Below are 23,775 nucleotides of genomic sequence, written 5' to 3' on the forward strand. Positions count from 1 at the left end.
AATAATAAAAGACCCCCTCACAAAGTATCACCTTCCTTCTGACAAGTGCTCAAAGGGCACTGAAAGGCAACCCCAGCCCCAAAGCAGTTGCACAGGTGTAGCTGTTAAGTCCCACCCCAGCAATGCCCTCAGGCATTCACAAAGGGCACTGCCACCCTCTCTGCTGCCTTCGTTGGTTTTCACTCTTAATTTGTGCATTTAGTACTGACAAGTGCTTTCAATAGCTGAATGTGGCTTTTTGTCTTTTTTGTTTGTTTGTTTTCAAAGACCAGATAGATGCCACAGTGAAGCATCTGTCATTTCCCTAATTGTGCTTAACACTTGCATTAGATGTGGAAACGGATGTCAGGAGGAGTGCTGGATTACCTTGCTTTATTCAATCCCATAAAACATCATTGTTGGGATAGTTCTGTGTATTTCTCTTACTTTCCAATTGCCATTTGAATGTAGGTTGAAAGAAATCCATGTAAATGTCAAATACTTTTTTCCATTTCCACATGGTTACAACTGATAAACAGAATCCTTAGAGTTGGAAGGGACCTTTAAAGGCCTTCTAGTCCAACTCTCCTGCAATGAACACCACAGCTAGATAAGTATCTCAGGGCTCCATCCAGCCTGAACTTGAAAATCTCCATGGATGGACTGGGCAGCCTGTTCCAGGGTGCTGGAGTGTATCCTTTGCTCTGCTCTGGAGCAGCACTAAGAGTTACAGCTCCAGCAGTACTGAGTACCTTGAATGTGCTTACAACTCAACAGCCATGCATCTGAGTTAGTAGCAAACAGTACATAACTCTGCAAACTTATAATCCTTCCTGTGTGTTCCTGTTGGACCTTGCTTATCTCTCTCTTCTGCCACTTGATGCTGTATTACTTCAGAATATTGGATAGTGAGTTTATTTCTGTATAATGCCTCTTGGATACGAGAAAGGAGAATGTGCTGTCAACAGGCTGGCCTACTGGAGAAGGCAGCTACTGTTTTCACAGTGCGCTTTTTTGTCACTTGAGAATGAGAGAAGGAATTTTACTTTTCATTATTTCCTACCTCTAAGTAGTTTAGAGCAGATTATTAATTCTTTGTACTGTAGAAATTCAGCATATATAGGTGGTATCTGTGACAACATTCATTCAGCTTCTTTGTCCTAGAGCTGAGCTGCCTTTTTTTTCCTGTTCTCTTCAGGTGTTGCAATGCCAGTGTAACTCTTATATATTTTCTTGTGTTCTGCAGAGCTGGCACTGACAAGTTATGGTGGTTTGGGGGTGGTTTTTTCTTTTTTTTTTTTTTTTTCTCCCTGCATATGTAAATGAATGCTGAACATTAGTTCCTCTATTCTGCAGCAACTTGTCACTGATAGTATTCTGCAGGAATAAACACTTCTGTATGGCCAAGTGTTAAAGAGTAATCAAAATATTTCTATAACAAATACAGAAATATTCATGGGATCCTCACAGGGAATATGCAGTCATTAGAGCTGATACAGATCTCTGGCTGTAGAGTCATACTCTCAGAATTCTAATGAACAGGAAAGAAAAAAATGGGAATGAGGTGTTGGAAGAAACATTTTTATTGTATCTTGTATATATAATTATGTTTTTAAACATAATATATATCTTTAAGTTGAGAAAAGAAGCCCAGACATTGCTTTTTCCTTGACTTCTCACGTATTTAGTGAAATAGGCAGGGGGGAAAGACTGTCTGCACATAAAAGCAAAAGATCTCTGCTTGCTGATGTAGTACAAGGTGGGATTTACTGACCTATGCAGAGACTGTTAATGACTAGCTGTAAGCATGAGCCGATGCCAGGTGATAGTAATTTCATAAAATATTTTCTTCCTTAATGTATTTAATGACAATGATTGTAATTAATTTTAAGAGCCAAGAACAGGGGTAATAGTAAGGGTAAATTTTGACAGCAACCACAGTGAACTTAGCGCTATGCTGATTTGCAGCTGGGGTGGACTCAGTTCCATTAAGGAGAGATTTCAGATCTATAACCTGTGAACTTGATCTACTGAGCTATACATGAACTGTTAATCACACTCAAAGGAGCTAAAAATTTGGTCTTTTAAAAAGGGCTGATTTTTTTATTTCCATTTTTTAGAATGTAGGCTGAGTCATGCTGAGTATTTGCAAACGCTGGCATTTAGTCAATATCTATCAAAACAATACATGACTTCCAGTCGTTTTTATAAAATGGAAAACATGACAGTCCTCCAGATGAAAGGATTACTTGAGTTTAAAGTTTTGGTAGGTGTTGATACATGTTGATCCTTTCCTTTTAAAGCAACGCATGGTTCTGGTTTACCATATCTTTTTATATTTTTGCCTTTTTTGTGCAAGTGATGGTTTGACAGAGTGATAGGTTAAATGAAAGTGCAGTAGATAACAAACTACATACTACTATGGAGCCCTCATCGAGTGTTTTATTATTAACCAGCACGTCTCTCTTTTGATGTTAAACTGATGCTTTGAGTAACGTTACCATACCACCTAAGCAAGCATAGCTTTATTGTCTTTGGTGCCAAATTAAGGCACAGAGAAGTGATACAGCTTTCTTAAGGTCAAAGACTGAATTAAGAACTTGCCTAGATATAGTATGTTTTTATCTGATACATTTACCACACAGTCAACATTAAGTAGGTAATTTTGGTATAGACTGTATCTGTTTCCTCTGCAAACCACAGTACTTGTCTATGAATGTTTACGTGTTGGTCAGTCATAAACTTAGGGATGAGTTCTAGATATTTAGCTCTTCATAGAAGAAAGTAAAGGTATATAACTTGCAGTTAGCTACCAATCAGAGTTTTGTCCTTTCCTTCATAAATGCACGTGGCTTTGTGGAAGACAAATTGTTAGCTATCTCTATTAGTCTTTGTCCATTTTTCCTTTGTAAAATAGTACCTAGGCCTTGCACAGCTGAATATTCATCCTCTTAGGGGAAAAAAAAACACCTCAAAATGACCCATTTTTGATCATTTTGCTGCTACTTCCTCTATACTCATCTCTTAATTCAATAATTTATCAGTGTCATCTCTGTTGAGGGCTTGCTGTAGATGGCTGGGTTAGCCCATCCCATCAGAAAATTTTGCATCCCTTTAGCTTAGTCTATGACTTACTACAGAACTTAGTAACTGTGTATGCATCTACCTAATGTGAGTCTCACCAGATTCTGTGTAAGGTTGTACTGCTATCTTCATATTTTTACACTATATGAAAATATAAATGTACTTAATTTTGTACAATGTCTATTTCCGTATTTTCAAGTAATTTTGACCTCATTCCAGTAAGCCTGTAAAAACAGTTAATTCATGATAACCATAGTTGCAATTCAGATTTTTTGGTCTCAGTCAAGCCCAACAATTTTTTATTAAGACCTGTAATACCTTTTCATACCTGTAATATCATTTCAGACCTCCACAACTGCTTTATTTGGTTGTTTTTCATCACTCTCAGCTATTCTGTGATCTTAGATTAGCGATTTGCATTTTGTGCACTTTACTGCCTCTTTGAAAGGTGAAGTATTTTCATTTATACTCAGTTGTGTATTACTTTCGTCCTCCATTGAAATCAAGGGACTTTAAAAGAGTATGAGAAATACTTAGATTTATTTTATGAAATCTTCTTGCTGTGCACCTGAATGTTCAGACTCTTCAGTCAGAGACAAGGTAACTGAATTCTCAAAGAAATAAATGACAGAGAGCTGTTTTTTGTTGTTGTTTTGTTTTTTTAATGAAGAAAGTTTATTGCAGGTCTTTTTTAATTTATTTTTTTTTTTTACAATTCTAGTAGAAAGTATAGCTAAGAAAGAAAATGACCTATGACCGATTCAAAAGAACGAGCAAAGGAAAAGAATAAGCCGAATACATACAATATTGAATTAAGCAGTATGGTAAAGATAAAACCTCCTCTATCCGTGACCGCAGATTAAGGATGTCTGCTCCCCAGTCCATGTTTCCAGTGCCTGCACCAGGTGAATGGGGGCAATAGTGCTGACAGACTGCTGCTAGCTACTGATGGCAGCTGCTTGGAGTAGCTCCTGTCAGCTCTCACTAGAACTAAAAACTGCTCCGGCCATCCTAGCTTAGATAACACGCAGCAGGTGTTCTGTTTGCAGGCCCGAAGTCATTTTATTGTATCTAATAGGTAGACTGACTCTGGAGAAAGGTGCGGATGTGATATTTGTGATTAGGATAGAAAATGGCCTTCCTCGACTCTGGTATTACAAATAAATGTCCAGTGCTCGTGTTTAAAACCCAAGTCCCTTTATTTAAATTCAAATTAGCTAAATACTACCCTGCAGCCTGCAAGTCTGATAACAAACTTTATGCAAAAAAAAAGATCATTCTTCCTTGTATCTCCTCATGGTATTTTACAGTTAGTTCACTACATTTTATTTATTTATTTTTGCGTGTTTGTGTGTGTGTGAAAATATGCCTCCTCAAGTCTGGTAGACACTTGCCTAAAAATGGAGGCATCAGAACAGAAGGTGAATAGAACTTTTCTTTCCTTGTCTTCCTCTCCTGCTTTTCTGAGTACCCTCATCAGAACACAATGTGGCCCACTGTAGAAGTCAGGCCAGGCAGTCCTTCATCATCTCAGGTGCCTCTGCGGTTAGCTACACATTAAGTTAGTCTACTTAGAGCCCAAGACTGTGTGAATGCAGGAAATTAAACTAACACAGATAAGCTAAAAATCATCTAACATTACCAGAATCTTTTCCCCCTACTGCTGATGGCAAAGAGCACTCAAAACACCACATTTACTCACCCGCTTTAGAAGTTCAGTCTCTTGAGGCAGAGCCTGCTCTGGGCTCGCCACAGGAGGGTGCAAGAAAACTGAAAACAAACTGTCATGTGAAATGAAGAGAAACCGTGGGAAGAGCGCAGGGACGTTCAGGTGGATTCAGTTTAGTCAGTCCTACGCACCAGGCTGCTCCCCAGCTAACTCAGGAGACGCTGAGATGGGGAGCGTGGGGGATCTGACTGGCTCAGAAGCAGCAGGGAGGAGGGTCTCAGACCCAGCTGCACGCGGGTCAGCAGCTGCAGCTGTAATTGCAGAAGTTTTCTCCATTCCAGCTGTACTGGAGTCCTGACAGCGCTTGCTGCAGAAAATCTGACTTTCTTTATCTAGAGCTGTGTTCTAAAAACAGACCAAAAAAGAAAAAACAAAAACAAAACAAAAAAACAAGGCAAAAAAATACAAAAAACAGCAGTTACATCAAAGCTCTGTGTTAAATTCAGGGTTAAAACAATCTACAAGACATTAAGTGCATGCATTAGAGCCAGAAAAAAAGGAGAAATAACATTAGAAAACTTATAAAATTGTTGTTTCTTTAAAGTGTTGGATTTGGAAAAGGTGTCTTCAAGGTTTGCCGTGGTGGTCCAAATTGACAAGTCTTTTTGCAAGTCTGAGGTGGAGGAAACCCAACAAGAACTAACTGTGGTGTTGTCTGAACTCTTTTTATGTCAGCAAAATGTATGTGCCTGCATTTGTGCAGACACAGAGGGTTAACTAGATACCTTTTAATTTGAACATAATATACGCTTCTGTAAAGACCAGAACTATTGGTGTGTGAAGGTAACAGATGGAAGCCTAGGGAGGTTCTTTTTATCTCAGAGTAGAGTCCTTTACTGCTTGTTTTTAAAATGTGACAAAAATGCATCATTTTGGAATACTGTCACTAAAAATGCAAGTGGGAGAAAGAGAAGTAGATTGGCCTGGAAACTGAGAACTCTGTGGTGCATCAGGTAGATTGTGCTGGAAAACGTGGTGTGTCTGCTGAATCGTACAACCTTCATATCTTCTGAAAGCTATTGCAAATTAATATTACGCTGTGGGTTAATGTTTCATTTCTAGTAGAATATCTGAAGTGAGCAAGAGGGAAATCTGGCAGTTTCTGTGTCAGAAGTTTCAGAATTGCTTTCCAGGATTTGGAGGGACAGCATAATGGGTCTTGTTTCGCAGTTTAAAGGCTGATATTGATTGTTACAAATCACTGTACTACTTGGCTTAACCACAAGTAGCAATGAGAATATGGACTTAAGCTAGTAGTTTATTCAGTTGTGTGGAATGGCACAAGATACACTTTCTCTAGTCAAGTGCAGGTTGATTGGGCTTTCTACAGTAATCTGCAAATGTGTGTTCCTTGAAGTGAGAAGACAAAGACAAGCACGTGCTTCACCTGCATGAAAATGTCTTCCTATGTATGTATAAGCCTTATAAAACACTTATGTAGAACTTTGTTTTCAGCTAGGATATGCTAATGTTAAAGTACAATTAGGTGCTCTGCCTTTTACGTTGCTTCATTTTGTTGTTCAGAAGGACTGTAACGTGACAGTTTCCAAGTGTTAGTGGAAGTTGTCTAAATTTACTGTTCTGGATACTGAAATAATTTTCTGATAGGAGTCAAATTTGGCATGTGTTTTTGCATTGTAGTTTATTGCATCAGAGATATCAGGGATGAGGCAGAACCAAAGTAGTGATCCTCTGTTCTCCTAATTAACTGTTCATGCAGTTAGGGAGTGAAAAATCACCTCAGTATGGGGTACCAACATTCAGGTTTCTCTTTTATCTGACTTCGGTAAATAAACCTTGAGTGGTAGCTCCAGCTTTTCAATAGAGATTTCAGTAGTTTGCAGCTATATGGAAGGCAGGTTGTTCTGGAATTCTGGAGTTGTTCTGACAATTTTTATTTGAAAAGTTAACCATTTCTATTTCAGTAGGTTGCTGTTTAGGTGGGTTGTTTTTCTTTTTGTTTCGTTTTTTTTTTTTGTTTTGTTTTGTTTGTTTTTGTGTTTTTTTTGTTTGTTTGTTTTTGTTTGGTTTTTTGCTTCTTTCTGTGTCCTTTGGTACCTTCTTCATGGAATTCCCATCTTTCACTCATCATACAATTCAACAGTTTGTTACTCCTGGCTGTTGTCTGTGTCACATTCAAGAGGAAAGTTTGCCAGCTACCAGTCTGCTTCTGGGGCACAGAACGGTATCTGATATTATAGCTTGGTGGAGTGAAAGGTAGCGGATATGTACTTTTCTAATTGCTTTCAAGTATTTTAAGATGTACACACACACAAAATTGCTCTCAGGGAAATGGACTGAGATGTGTCTGAGGAACTGAGAAATAACTAGCTGTAATCAGTGCTAGCTAAGAAAATTTCAAATATGTCTCCCTTAACACAGAAGACTTCTTTGCAAGTGTTTAGGATTTTTCCTTTAGTGTTTTTGTGTAACTTTAAAGCTCTTTCCACTTCAGACTGGCTGTGAATTATTTCTCCTTTCTCCTTGAGACAGACGGAGCACATGTATTTTTATGCAGCAGAACAAAGCACTGCAGTTAGTACGTACCATTGCCTTGGACCTATTCAGAGGAAAGCAATGCAGGCGTGGGGAAAGGAGGAAAAAGGAAGGAAGCAAGGGACAGAAACTAGACTTACTTTAAGCAGAACTAACACAATTGCAACAAATTTAGATAACAGAACAGTTTTAAACTGACAAAAAATAAATAAATTATAATGTGTTAACAGCAATATGCTTTTAAGGGGCAGAAAAAGTCTCCTATTTAAGAGCACTGAAGTAGGTATGTGCAGTTTTACTTATCTGCCACATGATGGTATTATCTGCATTGTCCAGATGACAATATTTGAAAGAAGGGGTTTCTATTAAATATGCAAGTGGACTGATCTAGCAATCATAATGCACTGCAATACACAACAGTTACAATACTGTGCTTGTCCAAATGTTTTTTAAGTATTGATGTAAGTGAAGAACAGGAAGATAACTAAATTTTAATGCTCTAAGTAAACCAGGGCAAGAGTAACAAACTTGGGACTTAGCTCTCATTAAATTACACTGTTTTGAACAGTTTATTTTCCCTTCATCACTAACTTGAAGCTGCTTTCAAAACTAAATATTGAACCATTTCCATCCTTCCATAACTGTTAGGAGGAAATAAGGCAGGAAAAAAAGGAAAAATCGAAAGATTTAATAATGTGTACTTTCTTGGCTGAAGGGTTGGCAGTAGTAACAGAATTGAGGGGGAAAAACCACACCGATAAGAAGCCGGAAGCTATGCTGTGTCAGAGATCTGAGATAAGCTTAAGTCACATGCAAGTTGGAGAGGGGCTGAGAGTTAGAATTAAAATTGCTTTTGTTACATATATTGCATTTTATACCAGTTTTCAGCTTCAGGCTTATCCATAGTCTCAACAGAATAAAGAATGAAGCTCTGAAGTCCCTCTCAAACTGTCAAGTCAAACTGTCAAACGAAATGCAGACAACAGCATGAACCTGAAATCCATTTTCTGACTTCTCTCATTATTGTGTTTCCACTCTTCCTACTTCCTACTGCACTCTTCCTACTGCCTACATATGTACACATGTTATTTAAGTTCACCTACTTTCAAACGATAAGAACAACTCTTTGGCAATATAAGTAGGCTGGATATTCAGAGTAGTTATTTCTAGCAAGGAAAAATATCACTGGTACTTTACTATCAGTGATAGTTTTATCTTTCTTCTGGTGGTGAAAGATACTATTTGTATGCAGAGCACATCCTCACATTAGACAGCAATGGGCCTCAAAACGGGAATGGCAGCTCAAACTCTAGAACTGTTGTATTTTCCTCTGAAAAAGTGACCCATCAATTAGAAGTGCAGTTCTGAGCACTGGTAACAGGGAACTCCACTGCATTTCTCCTACATACTTCTACTGGGCAGATGCACCACTTACGTAAGTTAAGCTGTACATCATCCAGTTCCCTTTGTATGCTTTGATTAACGTTCCCCATAAGGAACATACATAAAATACATAGCTAGTGTTGCAGTGGGACAAAATTAATGTGTTAAACATTCAGTACTATGAAAATAATTTCTGAATGGGAATCTGGTTTTCCCACAAACACAGTATTGAACAACAGAATGCTCAACATGGAGCATTGCTCGGGCAGAATGCAGGAGCCTACTTCAGCAACCAGCTGATCAGTATGATTAAAGTTACAGCTTTTTCAGTGAAGGATATTGAGTTATTAATAAAGTAATTCCATCTCAACATACTGCTACTTAGTGTTTACGTGTATCTGAAAGCTTGCTTTTGTAGCTTAGCTAGCACACTGTGATAGACTTGGCTGCTCTCAAGCAACAGTGGGACAATCCATACAATACACAATTAGAATTAGGGACTATTCTAGCTTTGCTTTTGCTATTCTTGCACCACACATGCTCATAGAGTACTTAGAAAAATGTGCTAAGTACAATATGAATGTATAAAAACTTTATTTCTCTTACCATGATGACAGAAACCCCAGCAGATGTATTATTTTGCTTGGGTAGGGTGTTGTTAAAGTGCTGCTTCAGTTTACCTGTTACTTCAGCTTGCATATTATTCTCCTGGGAAGTGTCATCCTGTATTAGAACAAACACAGTACTGAAGGTAAGGAAAAAATAATGTCAGTTAATGTAACTGAGCAAAAGAGAAATGTTCTGTTAGCTAGAGGTACTACCTGCATAGTAACCATTCAGGTAAGCAGCCCAAAAATGAATGCCCTCTATTATATGAGAGATGGTTCAAACCATTTGAAACAAACTTTGTAGGAAAGGAACCTAGCAAGTGCTCTTTTGTGTCTGAACTTCTGCTTCTTAAAATGCCACATGACACTGTGTAACTCAGTCCATGAATCTGTCCCACAACAACGTTTACCTTTTAACAGTATAGTTATGCTTTGTTAAAAGTGTATTTGTCATTCGGCTTCATTTGTGTCAGCATTTTCTATGGCCCACCACATCCCCCAAATTGAGGAAACAAAATACAGTGCCAGAGGTATCTATGCGTAACAGCTCCTCTCAGAGGTAACATCATTACAGCTGTCTTCTCTTGTTTGAGAGAAATCCATATCTTCTCTTTTAAAACGTGTGGAAATCAGCATTGGCTATATACATGTAAGCCTGGTACTTATTAGTAGGAAACTGATTTCAATTCAGTGAGCAACATACTTAGCTGTCCAACAGGTGATACCCTTCACTCTGTTATTTTAGAGCATGGTTGTTAACAGAGTTAGCAACAGCTGAAGCTTATTTCAGGCTCCTGCTAGTCTCTCATATGTGCAAATGGGAATAGTGATTGAATAAGCAGAAATGAGTATAGCAGAATTAGGTTGCTGCTTCTGAGGATTACATTGTAATAGATTTATAGATGCAATATCAAATTAGAGGCAGGTACAATGTAATTTACTCACTGACACCCAGGGATGGCTTAAGATCTGTGCTGCTGTATATCGGGCTTCAGTGTTCACATGTAGCATCAGGCTAATTAACTCCTTTGTAAAGAAAAAAGGACAATGAGAATGGGAAAGAAAACTACAGTGGAAAGTTTTGCATTGAGTTCTTTTCAGTGCAGCATTTTTAATTGCATGCGTGTTCACTAAGTCTTCTAACCAGACAAAAAACAACTCTTCCAAACATCAGCTATAATGGTCCAGTTTGTTCTCTATACTCATACAGGTGAACAGAACAAAACAAAACCTGGGGTAGACGTGATCCTGAATGGGCAGTGCACAGTCACAGTATGTAAAGAGCACAAATCGGAAGTATGAAACTGCTGAAATTGTTTGAAAAACATGCTCCCTTATGTGTTCCTCCAGAATAAAAGGACGTTTAAATCACTTTGCCAGGTTAGAATCACCTTCCGTACGAAAAAGCATATTGATGGGGAAAACTGCTTAATTCTAATTGTATGGTCAGATCCCACACAATCTGATGTTGCGACTTTCTGGCTTTCATCCCGGCTTAGAGGCACTAGTGCAAATAGCTTCATGGACCTTTTGTTAATATGACTTCACTGCTTACAGAAATGATAACCCTTAAAGAGATCACTGATGCAAAGCAGTCAGTAAAGTTAAAAACAAAACAAAAGTCCCAGAACTTCCTTTACTTCAACTAATTATGTAACTAACAATAAATTTGCACGTATGTTTCCTGGCTCTACAAGCCTCTCAAGACGAATGTTTCCCTCTCTTTAATGAACAAGCTTATGCAGAGTCAATTACCTGCCTTGGAAAGCTTTTTATAGCCTCTTAAGTTGTCTGTCTTTATGTTCAAGAGATTGAGAAAAGGCCTCTTCAAGCAGGTGACATACTAAAGTTTTTCAACCACCCAAATCATTATCAATGCAAGTCTGAAATGAAAAAGCTGCTTCTAGTGCTAGGATTGAAGGGCTTTTATTCACAATGCAAATCTGTAAGAGTGAGGAGATCACTGTGAGACACTGGCAAAGGAAAAAAGAGCTGCTTTCAGGTAACAGGCATTGGGAAGCTCAAGAAAAAAAATAAAAATTGCAACTTCTCATTAGCTGAATAATAGGAAACTGCCACTTGCTAATGAGAATCCTCAGCTATTCAGAGCATGTTACTGAATGAAGAAGTGGGGTTTAAAATTTGGAACTTTTATCCTACAGATCTGATCATTTTAAACACAAATGGCAATGGTAAGAAGAACTACTAACAATGGCAAATGAAGCTGGCTGTACCTTCTGGGAAGCTGTCAAGAGTGAAACAGAAACAAATAATGTCAGTTGCATTAATTCCACATTTCAATTGTGAAATTTTAAAGGAACGACGGGGGGAAAATTTGTTTGCATTACAGTGGTAGAGCTGAATCTGCTATAAATAGTCCATTATCAAATAAACCGAATTACACGTGATGCTCAGTGAATACAAGAGGCATTCTGCTGTACTTTTTCACTTGGACAATATCATGATAGTAGGGTAGGTCTGCAAACCTGAGCTTTCATCAAGCGCCATTAAGCCAACTAAAAAGGCACAGCAGCTGGAAGGGTGGTTAACATTCTGTTGTGAATGTTCTATCCCATGTTTCCAACAGGGCACAGTCTTCTCAGTAATTTGTCAGAAAAGCTCTTTAGAGTTAGAAGATAATCAGTACCTTTGCTGAATCAGTGATGTTATCCCAGTAGGGTGAAGGAAATTCCAGCTTCCCAACAAGTATCTGATCGAATAGGTCTTCCTGAAGGTTGTTTTCACTGTGGAACATCAACAATGAAAGAGATCAGGAGAATGAAATTCATCACACAAGTTTTAAATCTGATTTTTGAAATGGAACAGAAATGATGTTATATCAGTTATTGTAAGTGGCTAATTTGCAGGCTTATATAGTGATGGCACCTCTGAGTTCTTTGCCACAGTTATGCTGAAAGGAGTGATGAGAACTGAAATATAATTTTGAGGTGAATGGGTTTCCACTGGAATGGAGACTACAGAGCTAACACACGATGCAGTGAGAGGAATGGTGATTCAAAAATAAGTCATTTGCCCAGCCTAGCTCCAAATGTCCTGCTGCAAAAAGGCATGGAATAGAGGAATAATAGCATTGAAATGAGCCTCTTCTTGTAAGCAACTGGATTTTGAAAGTATTTCACAGAGAAGATATGGAAAACATGCAGTAGACTGGCAGGCTACTAACTGGATAATTATGTTTGCATCAAAAACATGGTATCATAAATATTCAGGAATCCGGCAGTGCTGCTTTTTATTTAAACAAACAAACCAAAACTTCTGTTGGCCTTACCCACTGTGAACATCCACTCAGCCTCTCACTGTTAAGAAAACTGAACCTTTTCTGTTGGTTTTTCAACAAATAATTGCTAATAATTTGTTAAGATCTGATTCTGATGGCATGGTATGCACACGTTGCTTCCTCACCCTAAATTCTGTTAGAAGCAGTTATAATTTAGTAGTGTATAGCTTTCAAAACGTGTTTTCCTTTTTAAGCAAACTATTTGTATAAATAATGCAAAGGGAAGAATTCCTTATTAAAATATGTTAATTCCTTATCATTCTCTCCAAAACAAAATAATGAGTGGAACACATCCATCTTATTTTTAGGCTTTATTCATACTTTGACATTGAGAATCACATTCACAAACCCTACCAACCATATGACACTTACCAAAAGTGATTAACAAGATTAAAAATTCATCATAAGCAAATTCTTCTCCTCACCTCTGAATGCCATTAACTTTCCCCTTGATGCTAAGCCAGTAAGTTGCTGTATCCAAACAGAAACACTAGAGGGCAAAGCGTGCACGTTCGTTGAATTGGGTCCCAGGTAGCAGACAAAAGGAAAACAAACTGCTCTCACAATGCCCCATCCTTGGACACAGTGGCACAAGCCAGTTGCTCCCATAGAAAACTGAGTACGTAAAACTGACCCCAAAGCCTGATGAGATGGACAACTGAAACCAACTTTAAAAAGCGTCGGTCTATTGTATATTTTTTCCACAATGCCTTTTCCAGGGAGATAGATGGGGCTTACATACAGAAATGATTGGGATGATTACTATTTTTCCTTTTGACTTATAGAGATGCTCACCTGCGAAAAGGTGGAAATCCACATAACAGTATGTATGTGATCACGCCTGCGGCCCAGATATCCACCTTTAAGCCGTATCTGAGGAAACAAGATTGCATCACTTGTACTGGATTGAAAAATGATTGTTTCTTGGAGTGACTTGCACAATTACATGAACTGGCCGTATGTTATTTGGATATGTGGATTCTACTTAGGATCCTTCACAGTCTTGGAAGCCTTGGTGTCACCACTTCCATGGAACTTCCCACCTCCCCCCACCACCATTAGCCTCAAGGCTCTCCATGGTCTTCCAAATACACTCACATTCAATTCAGCATCAGGGTTTCCCAATCCAGAATCCCTAATGATAGAAGACAAGGATGTGCTTTCTTAGTGCTGCAGTAACTGTCTCTAACGTTATCATGTGTTGCTAAGCAACAAGAAAGATACCAATTCTCCAGTCTCCTAAATGAATAAGTAACAAAGGGATAAAGAACTGCACCTTTCTTTTTAAAGCACATAGATGAAAATGCTAAAGGTCAGAAAGAGGTCTCTTTTTTTTTTCTTTCTCTTTTTTTTCCCCCATTTATTTTCCTATTCAGTACCTTCAGTTTGTCCAAGTTTAAAACATGCCAGTGAAGTGCCCTGTGATGTTTGAGCTCGCTGCTCACAAATACAATGAAAGATGTGTATATCACAAATACAATGAAAGATGCTTGAATCAACCCAACAAACCTTCCTCCATTTGGAGGACCAAATTCACAGTTAATCACAGAGGCAGCTAATACGGAAGGGAGATCTCTTGTCTAATAGATAGCAAGTCTTATAAAAATTGTTTTGTATTTGGGCAACCAACTGTTAAACACAGAAAAATTGGGTTATTTAATTGAACCGTGTCAACAAACATTATGCATCACCCAAACGAGGTCACTTGAACATGATCTAACTAGACTTGCTCAGAGCACAGGTTTAAACAAACACCCAGTGGGGGTCCTTGGGAGATGGTAAGGAGGTGAATGTGTGCCATAGGAGCAAGTGAGGAAACTGGCCTCACTGAGAAACTGAATTATGCTTGTTTCTCATAATTATTTTGGTTAAAAGAGATTGAGGACCATCCTGCCAGAGCATTCTAGTTCTTACAACAGTTAGGAGCTACCTGCCAAAAATGATAGGCTACAAGACCTATGTCTTAGTTACTTATCCTCACCCTGTTTCTGCAATGATTTCTGGAGCCACGTATGTGGGCGTACCACAGACAGTATATAAAGGTCCTTCAACCACAGTTGCCAGTCCGAAGTCTCCTAGCTTCAAAGATTTGGTTCCATCTGCATACTCACATACCTAGAATCAGCAGAATAGAAACAAAACAGTGAGGAGGAGAATGTTGGGATTTTTAATTTTCTTGTTATTATTTTTTAAATAATCAGCACCACACGCAGAATGTAGGAAAAAGGAAGTAACTTCCACAGCCACGTATGATAATTGGGTTAGGTCCACAAATCTTGAATGTGTTCTAGGCTACAGACTTTTGAAAAACCAAGTTGCACTTCGAAGTCCAGACATGAGTAATGTTAATTAAAAGATGGAAAAAAGAAAATTCATGAAGATATTTTCTTGTCGTAATTTACTCAGTTTTTCCTGTCTTTGCAAGCTCCTATAAAAAGCCAAAAAGTCAGCATTTCTCTCCCTAATATTTTGTAACTTATTTACATAGCCATCTCTATGTAAGTTTTAAGTTTGAAATGTTAGGTTGCTGTCTGGACAGTCTCACTTCTTAATGTGTCTGATGTAAAAATATCTCAGGGGAAAAAAAAAAAACACACAAGGAAATTGTATCATTCCTCAGGATGAAAATAGGCTCCAGTTAAGCCATGCCTTTGCACTTCTGTGAAAACACTGCATCTCCTTTGTCCTAAACAGAAGGAATCCAGGTTTCTATAAGAGTGCCTAGACTGGAACAGGAATAGGCATACTGTAAGAGAAAGCATTGGCTGAAATACCGATGCTGAAGTTATCCAGTGAAACTTGTGCATTCTGATAAATCCTATGCATGGGGATTCCTGCTGTTTCTAATGTGTCTTCCAATTCTGTCTACTTTTCCAGGGAGACAGACAAAATTATGATGAGGTGCAAAAGTACTTCTTGTTACTAGCTCTACAGCTACCTCAGTAAAAGGTTACTGTTACGTAACCTTTCCCTACCCATTATTTTTTGTGTTCCATTGAGTGATGTCACCTTCACCAATTAATCCTCATATGTATTTGCTTTTCATCACAGAATTCAATGTAAGAATATCTGTAGGATTAGAGCTACCATCAGGAAACACTTGGTGAGAGACTACAGCTGGGAGTGTTTGTTTTGGACAATATCAATTACTGTAGTTTTTTCCAGCTTTTTTTTTTCTTCTTCTTTTTCACAAAAATCTGAGCAAAATACATCTGTTCTGCTACTTTTAAGTACAGTGAAGCATCTGAGAAAAATGTGTGTCAGATAACAGATTTTGCCAGGGAAGCAGGAGTACAGATAACCTTATTTGTATCGCTCTACAGCTGTAGCGGTTTGCAAAATGAAAACAAACAATGATATATTTGGAATCAGGCTGTCACCAGGCTGATCTTTTCTGATCCTAAGATTTCACAGCTGGCAATGTTTGAATCAATTGATTGCTTCCTGAACCCAATATATATTTACTCTCATTTATTGACAGACTGTGCCCAGATGAGAGCAACGGGCTATTTGGATGAAGTCTGAAATTAGATCAACAGATTTAGAAGTGGAGTGCCAACACTGTAATGAATAATCACACTCATATCCATAAACACTCATCTGCTCTGTCCCAGATAACAACTGTAGGAAGACAATTTATCTGAACAGTGATATGAAACTTTCAGCTGTGGATGGTTCTTGTAATTGTCAGATTTACATTATGCCCTATGATCTCCATTGTTACATATTTTTCTTCTGCCTTGAGGAATGAAGAACAAACATGCACTGAAATATCTGCGCTAGCATTTTGTTCGATAACAACTTAGTTCAGTGTGGTTTGTTACCTGATGGTGCTGCTCTCTCCATCTGCTTACTATCCACCACACAGTGCACCAGATGAGTGTGAAAGAATAAATACTTGTTCACCACAATCAGAGAAGATTAAGAAAAGTAACAATAGATTTCAAAGTTAAACATGGAATTTCTATAGCAGTAGCCAAGTCCACCAACAACCATTGCCTTCCAAAAAGATACCCTGAAATAAATGAAAAAGAGGACTACAGCCTGAGGATAAAGGCACGTGTAATAGCCCTTAAAATAACTGTATTTGGCCACACAGCTTGCTCTGAGCGAGGTGCAATGCTGTCAGATCAGCACAACAGCAGTGATGTTTCTGTGCTCTCTTTGTTCCACTGCAAGGCAACAGATTAGCTCCTTTGTTACACCATGGCTATGCTGACTGTTAAATTATGGATTGGGGTTAAGTTTCTGGTTGCTTGCTCTAGGGAAAGAGGAGAAAAATGGTATGGCAATTTCTTGCCACAGTGCAGCTGGAGCTAGTGTTCAACTGAGCTGTCTGCCAGCTATGTAGGTCAGCCCATGATATAGCCTTAAGCAATTAAAGCAGGGAGAAAACCAAACCTAGAATGCTGATAAGTTTTAAATATATTAAAAAATGTAACAACATACTTGTAACTGATGGGGACCTAGAGATTGGCAGCTAGCCATCAGATTGGTTTAAAATCTCTTGCTAGCCAAATATTTCGTAGGAAATGTCTTCCTAAGCTTACTCTCACCCTTGCAGTCATGCTAGGAAAGTTCAATAATAAGAAACCTGACTGGGAAGTACTTAGATTTCTGTGCAGACCCAAATGCCCCTGACTCGAAAGCCCTATAAGAATACAGCTCATCTTGTTCTGAGTTACTTTGCAGAGGAAAGAAGGCAGCTTATGGTAGAAAGAAAAACATTGTACGACAGTGATAACAGGAAAAAAAACCCAAACAACTGGATCAACAAAAAAAGAAACTATAAGCACACATCCCATATAAATTAATAGTTGGGGTTTTTTTGTTGTTTTGTTTTGTTTCTTTTTTTCCCCTAAAGTGAAATATTTATGATGTTATCATGATTTCAGTGGAATCTGGAACACAGCACTCCAGCATCTCTAGAATGGTTGAAATAATGTAGTTTTTTTCAAATAATTGAATAGCACTTGGGTAGCGAGGCCTTTGTTCCTTTCTCTATATAATTCATATCATTAATTGAAGCTTTTTTTTTTTTTCCTTGATGAACACATGCAACCTATAAGAATAATAGCATATATTTTTGAATCCATGACTGGTAAAGAGAATGTATTTCAGAGAGCTGGATGAACCTCTGCAAAAGAACCAGCTACTTCCAAGCACAGGTAGCAACTGATGGGCATTATTTGCATTTGCATTCAGTACTGATTTGCTGTCTCAGCATTCTGGTATTGTCAATCACTGTGAATAGGATTTGCATCTGTTGAGTAATCTCTTTGGACTTTCTAGGCAGAAAAGACATTTGCGTCTTTTTATAATTGATTTGAGTACCAATGAGAGTTTAAAGTGTATTTAGATTGGCTGTATTTGAAGAAGTGCTGATAATTAAGCGATAAATTTTCTCTTTTATGTGCTGGGTTGCAATGTTTTCCAGGAGAAGCTTTCCCCCCTCTTCCTTTTGCTAAACATTCTAATTTATTTGTGGGTTTATGTCAGTTGCTGAAGACTGCCAGTGGAATTGGTTGGGAAAGAATTAACTATTAATTAGAAATTATTTTGATCTCATAACACCATCCTTGTAATTAATCAAAATCTATTCTGGGAAAAGCTGGGACTCCTTATTAAAAAGGATGGGCAAGTATCGCAGAAGGCTTTCAGAAATGCCCATCAAGTGTTAATAAAAGCTCCAGGCATTCCTGATGACAGAGACTCAGATAGGGAAGGTTACGGCCCTGCTTGTTCATTGCATCACATCTAGTATCTTAACACCCAATAGCTAATTCCTGTGTATCACCTCTATATGTAAGCAAGGCAGCACACTGCTCCTATTCTGTACACTGTGCTCTAAGCAGTTCTCAGAGCAGACTTCATGGTCATTCTTACCAACAGACTCAGTTACTTTGTATGTCGTCTGAGAACAAAATGTCATCAGTCACCCATGACAAAATAAATGTATGTACAGAGTTCATTCTCAGCTAAAATACTGGTAAGTAATTAGAAAGATATTCATCCCTGCTATGCCAGTAAAATTAAAAAAAAAAGCTTTAGATAACCATATGATCTCTGGAAGAAGTGGCTCTCGGCCCACCCTCACCCCCACTCACAAAATGTCATAAATAATTCATCGACACAGCTTTAAAATTCCTTGTTTTGTGAGACAATATTCCTACTCATTCAAATGGCAGCCAATCAAAATGTAAATAAAGACAGGTCTAAGGACATGTTTGAGCATAGCTCATTTGGGTTACATTGATTGCTATGTCGTGGTGGAAGATTTAATGTATACATACATATTCCAAATTAACATTCCTTCTGTTCCCTGCTCAGCTTTTTGGCGTTTATGTACGAGCATTTGCATTCATGAGAAGAAAGTAAGAAAGAAAATACTAGAAAATAAATGAGACGTACCAGGAGATTTTCTGGCTTGATGTCTCTGTGCACAATGTTGAGACCATGAAGGTACTTGAGCGCACTGGCCAGATTGTAGACCATTGCACTCCCATCCCGCTCTGTGTATTTTGTAGAAGAAGTGATGGCATCAAATAGATCCCCTCCCTAGAGTAAGAAAAGATTAATAGGAAAAATAAGAAAATAAGGAATTAAAAAGACTAAAAATATTAATAGGAAAAATAAGAAAGACAATTTGTAACACACAATGTAAAATCTTCCTGCACAAAAGGCATCCTCAGAAGCCTGTTAAAATGTTCAAAAAAAAACAACACACCACAACAAAACACAACAAATAAAAACCCCAGACGCATAGAACTTGTCGCCGAGATTGTAGAATGGGAACCTGGGTCATTTACAAATCAGAGCCCTTTTTTGGGGCTTGATTTCATTTGACTGATCTTTCTACCTCTGATTGCTCATTTGTATGATATACACAGATACCCCATACAGTTTCTTTTTTCTTCATCTTACCAGCTTAATTCTTTCTCTGATTTTGAGTAAAGCCTAAAGAAAATCCATCAAACAGTAAAAAGTCTAACATATCACAGTTTGCAATTGTAATGAACTGCAAAGTAGAAATGCTGCAGATATTGTGAAAATATGAAGTTAGTACAGCTGAACAGGATGAGTTTGAAGTGCAGAACTTGCAGGTCATATCAGAGACTACACAATGGGCCTACTCTGAATAGGATACCCCGTTTATCTTGGAATATATAATAACATGTAAATGAATTTCTGATGCAGCATTTCCAATCATAGCCCTGAGTTTTATGTGGGCGTCTCTATGATGATTACCCTGGTGATTTATCTGAGCAGTGGGTGGCATTCCAAGCGTTTCAATACATGTGGAAAAGAAGCAGCCAAGCTGGTGGAATATTAAAATATTAATAAAATAACTTCTTTAAAAACAAACAAACAAAAAAAACCAACAATGCCTCTTATTTAAAAATAGGTTCTAGAATGGGAGATAAATGGGTAGGTTATAAAAATACTGACTTCAACAACTAGCCTTTCTTTAGAGTTTCCCAAGCTGGTAACAACTGTAGGGGTTGTTACTGGATAAAGCAATGTTTCAGGCAGAAAAAACAGTGATGAGTTGCACTCGTCTGACATGCTGATCAAACCAATGGGCAGTGTTGCAGTGAGTGTACAGAACACAGATAATTGAGAATGCAGAAATAAAACTCGATGCAACTTGCATCTTAGATTCACAAGGTGACAGCAAAATTGAATCTGAGATATTTTTTCTCTGTACACGTACAGTAGCACCATCAAGTTTTTGGCCAACTGGAAGTGAAGGAATGTTTCATACAAGGAAAAAAAAATGAAAGGTTTTAATGTTGATGTAACACAATCACTGAAGCCTGGACTACTTGTATGTATGGTCTTCTAAGATAAATTAATTAAATAGAGCTTTTCCCTTTAAAGCAAATAATTAAATAAAGATATTGGTAAAATAAATGCAAATTTTCCATTACTATATGCATATCACAGCTAGCCTCTGCATGTTGTAAATGATATAAAACCACCATCCACTTTTTTCTAGGCTGCACACATACTTAGCAAGATTACCTCAAATTTGTGTGTCTGATACTCTAGTTACAACAGAAGAGATGTAAATGCCACTAATGGAACTGATTGATAAGAGTATTTGCATGATTAAAAATGGAGATTGCCACTGGAATCTTATCTGATTGTGTCTCCTAGGCATTACAACCTTGACCAACACAGAGAATTGTTCTTTGAAAAAAAATCTCTCAGGGTTTTACCTTGACCAGCTCCATCACCAGATAGAGTTCTGTTGGAGTGTCCATTTCCTCTATCAGCATAATGATATTTGGATGCTTCACTCGACGTAGAATAGACACTTCATTTTCAATCAGGTGTTCCTGTTAGTAGAGGGTACAGAGGTATATATTAATAAAGTAGCCCATTTGGTTTTCCTTTGATCAGCTTTTCAGAGAGTACCCATTTTTCTATTGATTTCATTTATGCAGTAAAGGCTACTGTCACATACTGGATTTTAACTTGTATTTCAGCCCAGTTGTACTTCATCATTGAACCGTAATTTAATTTAAGATATTTCAAACACACAACCCATGGATTATCTCTAAAAAAGATCCTGGAAGAAGACAGCAGTTCAGAAAGTGCAGGTTGTATTTCTTATGTTGATATTAACAGGTTGAGAACCTCTCTGGACTTGGATCTTTGTAAGCTGCCACCTCCCAGCAATAGCTAACATGTTCTTGATCCTCTCCAGCCTTCAGTTCTCATTTGGTGTACAATATTCAAGGACAGATTACCTAGGATTTATTTTTCAAGGACTTGCACTTTAAAAAAGGACACAGATTATAAATAGGAAAATGATAACTGCTTTGGTTATGGACTTCAGTTTATTTTATATGTATCTTCAGATTTACAATTTGCAAAATATGTAGCAGCTCAGTCAACTCGCTGTGGCTCCAAGCAGCTTAACAGTGCACAGATTGCATTTAATTTATCCTTCTGTATATTTCTGAGAAAGTAATGGGTTTACAGAACAATTAGCTTCAGAATGTTTGGCTTTCCAGAATATCTTCACATTTGGTTAATGCTATGGAGTCAAGAAAATTGCATGCCTCTTCCACTCGAATAATGATTGGCATTTTTCTTTATGAATACTGGAATACAGTCATTACATTTAGGTTCCCTGCAAAATAAGTAACACTCCTAGCCAAAAACACAAGTTTCCTTTCGTTTGGCAGGGAAGACCTCATCTCACCGGAGTCTGAACTCATTCATGTTTAATGCACTGATAAGCAGCATGCAGTTCATGCATTTGTGAGCAGAACACGAGAAGTAGATGTGATCCACTGTGCAGTGATTAAAGATCTTACGCTACTTTAGCTTCTATTTTCAGGTTTACTTATGGATGCATTGTGTTTTTGCAAAGCTTTATGTGGCTGTGTAACTCAGAAACCACATGCCGTGTGTGCATCTCATTTTGTGAGTGTGGTGTGGCATATATGGGTTCAACAATCACACCTTTGAAATTCAATTTGAAAGAGCATCAATTGTCATTCTGAACAAACATATGTCTGCTCCAAGCAAAGGTGCTCTGGAGGAAGAAAACAAATAAACATGAAGAACTTTTGTTAAACACAATGCTCAATCTCATCAACAGACAAAAGTGAACAGCCACAGCATATTAAGCCTTATGGATGGAAGCCTGTAAATTGAAAACTAGCGTTAAGAATCCAAAGAAAAACTAGAATCTTTTAATATATTTTTCTACCCAAAGAACGAATAACATATAATCATTATATCCATCAATTCTGACTGAGACTCAATGGTTTTACCTATGTTTTCTCTATTTAATTTGACTAAATTGTTAATGGCTTTAAACAAAACCCAGGTGGAAGTTATTTTTTATCTAAAGCTAGTGACAACAATGTTCATTTTTAAAAGGTTCCAAAACATTGTCGAGCTGTTGTTGTGATACCTGTCTTCAAAGCACTCGCTAGATATAGCCAGTTTGGTTTCAACTACCCCACTGTTTTTTCTGTATTTTGTCATTAAAAGAAAATAGTTTTCCAACTTTTTTTTTAATGTTTTCCTTTTTAGCGCAACATAGATTTCAGTCTACATTCATAGGAATTATTTAAAGAGAAACTGCTGTATGATCGGTATTTAGGTTGCTTGTAAAAAACACGTTAGTCAATCCAAGATAAACTGGTAGAGAGAAGTGAGCAACATACAAAATATTTGGTCCAGATGGTTGTTTTTAACAGAGGGCTTATCTTGGCAAGGAGAGAGGTTGAAGGACTAACTTGTAGCAAAATTAAAGTGTTTACTTTGTTAAGTATGGTCTTCGCTTGTACATACACATACATCTGGATGCAGCTGTATTGACACAGATCCCTTCAAAACAGACAAGTATGTAACCACATGGTAATATATATATTCCTGTTTTTGTTATTTTGTTTTAAAGCAGCAAGAGTGATAAGTAGAAAATATGTCTGAACTCTACTGTACAGAATGGTGTCTGGACTATTCTAATTTATGGCTCTTAGGAAGCTGACTCAGACATGCGATAGAAACAGCTGAAGTTGAAAGCATTAAAAAATAAGAAAAGAGTTCTTTTTCATTAAAACACACTGGTTCAACTTTCCAGCAGCCAAAGATATCACCGCATTTTAATCTCAGAAAGGCAATTCTAGCACTGGTTTTCTTGGGTTTTGTACATTTTTTTAAGATTCCTTTCCTAATTTTCCATTAAATAAACCTATAGATATGAGATATTCATCTCCTTACACAACTTAACTTAAAATCTGCATGGATAGACCATTCCTGGCAGAGGACCTCTACTCCATAGCAAGTCATCATAGTACGTAGGGTGTCAGTGCAGAGCAGTATACAGCTCCTTACTATACAAAAAACATCACGTGGACTTTCAGCATCTTCATACAAGGTCACCTCTATCATTTACAACTCTTAATACTACTCTGCAGAGCAGTTACTCTATGCAATTGATAAAAAGTAATTTAAAACTCTAATTTAGTTGCAAAGATAACTCCAGAATCATTTCACTGCAATCAGTTACTTATAAAACTGGATATGTGCATCAAAAAAGACTGCCCTTTTAGTTATACTTGAAAGAATGGCAGTTATTTCCTATCTGAGACTATTTAAAACAAAATTTGACTGCCACTTAATACTGTACCTTCAGTGTTGCTTTTGCTAACAGTAAACTATGATCCATTTGA

General features: G+C 37.6%; 1 protein-coding gene across 4 annotated transcripts in view; it reads right to left on the reverse strand.

Annotated features, from left to right (window-relative positions):
* Positions 1-3,726: 3,726 nt before the first annotated feature.
* Positions 3,727-23,775, reverse strand: part of DCLK2 (doublecortin like kinase 2) — a 73,588-nt gene continuing 53,539 nt past the window's right edge. For 2 of the 4 annotated variants that reach the window (XM_072335076.1, XM_072335075.1), the window contains 8 exons: positions 20,800-20,919; positions 18,989-19,135; positions 14,559-14,692; positions 13,373-13,450; positions 11,927-12,023; positions 10,225-10,305; positions 9,278-9,394; positions 3,727-5,137 (listed from right to left, as the gene is read on the reverse strand). In XM_072335076.1, the coding sequence (XP_072191177.1) occupies positions 4,916-5,137; positions 9,278-9,394; positions 10,225-10,305; positions 11,927-12,023; positions 13,373-13,450; positions 14,559-14,692; positions 18,989-19,135; positions 20,800-20,919 (996 nt within the window). In that variant the 3' untranslated portion in view covers positions 3,727-4,915. Of the gene's footprint in view, positions 5,138-8,166; positions 8,250-9,277; positions 9,395-10,224; positions 10,306-11,926; positions 12,024-13,372; positions 13,451-14,558; positions 14,693-18,988; positions 19,136-20,799; positions 20,920-23,775 lie in introns of all 4 variants that reach the window. The other 2 variants (XR_011903412.1, XR_011903411.1) reach the window with 2 other exon arrangements.

The sequence above is a fragment of the Excalfactoria chinensis genome, chromosome 4 (genome assembly GCF_039878825.1).
Source record: "Excalfactoria chinensis isolate bCotChi1 chromosome 4, bCotChi1.hap2, whole genome shotgun sequence".
NCBI lineage: Eukaryota > Metazoa > Chordata > Aves > Galliformes > Phasianidae > Excalfactoria > Excalfactoria chinensis.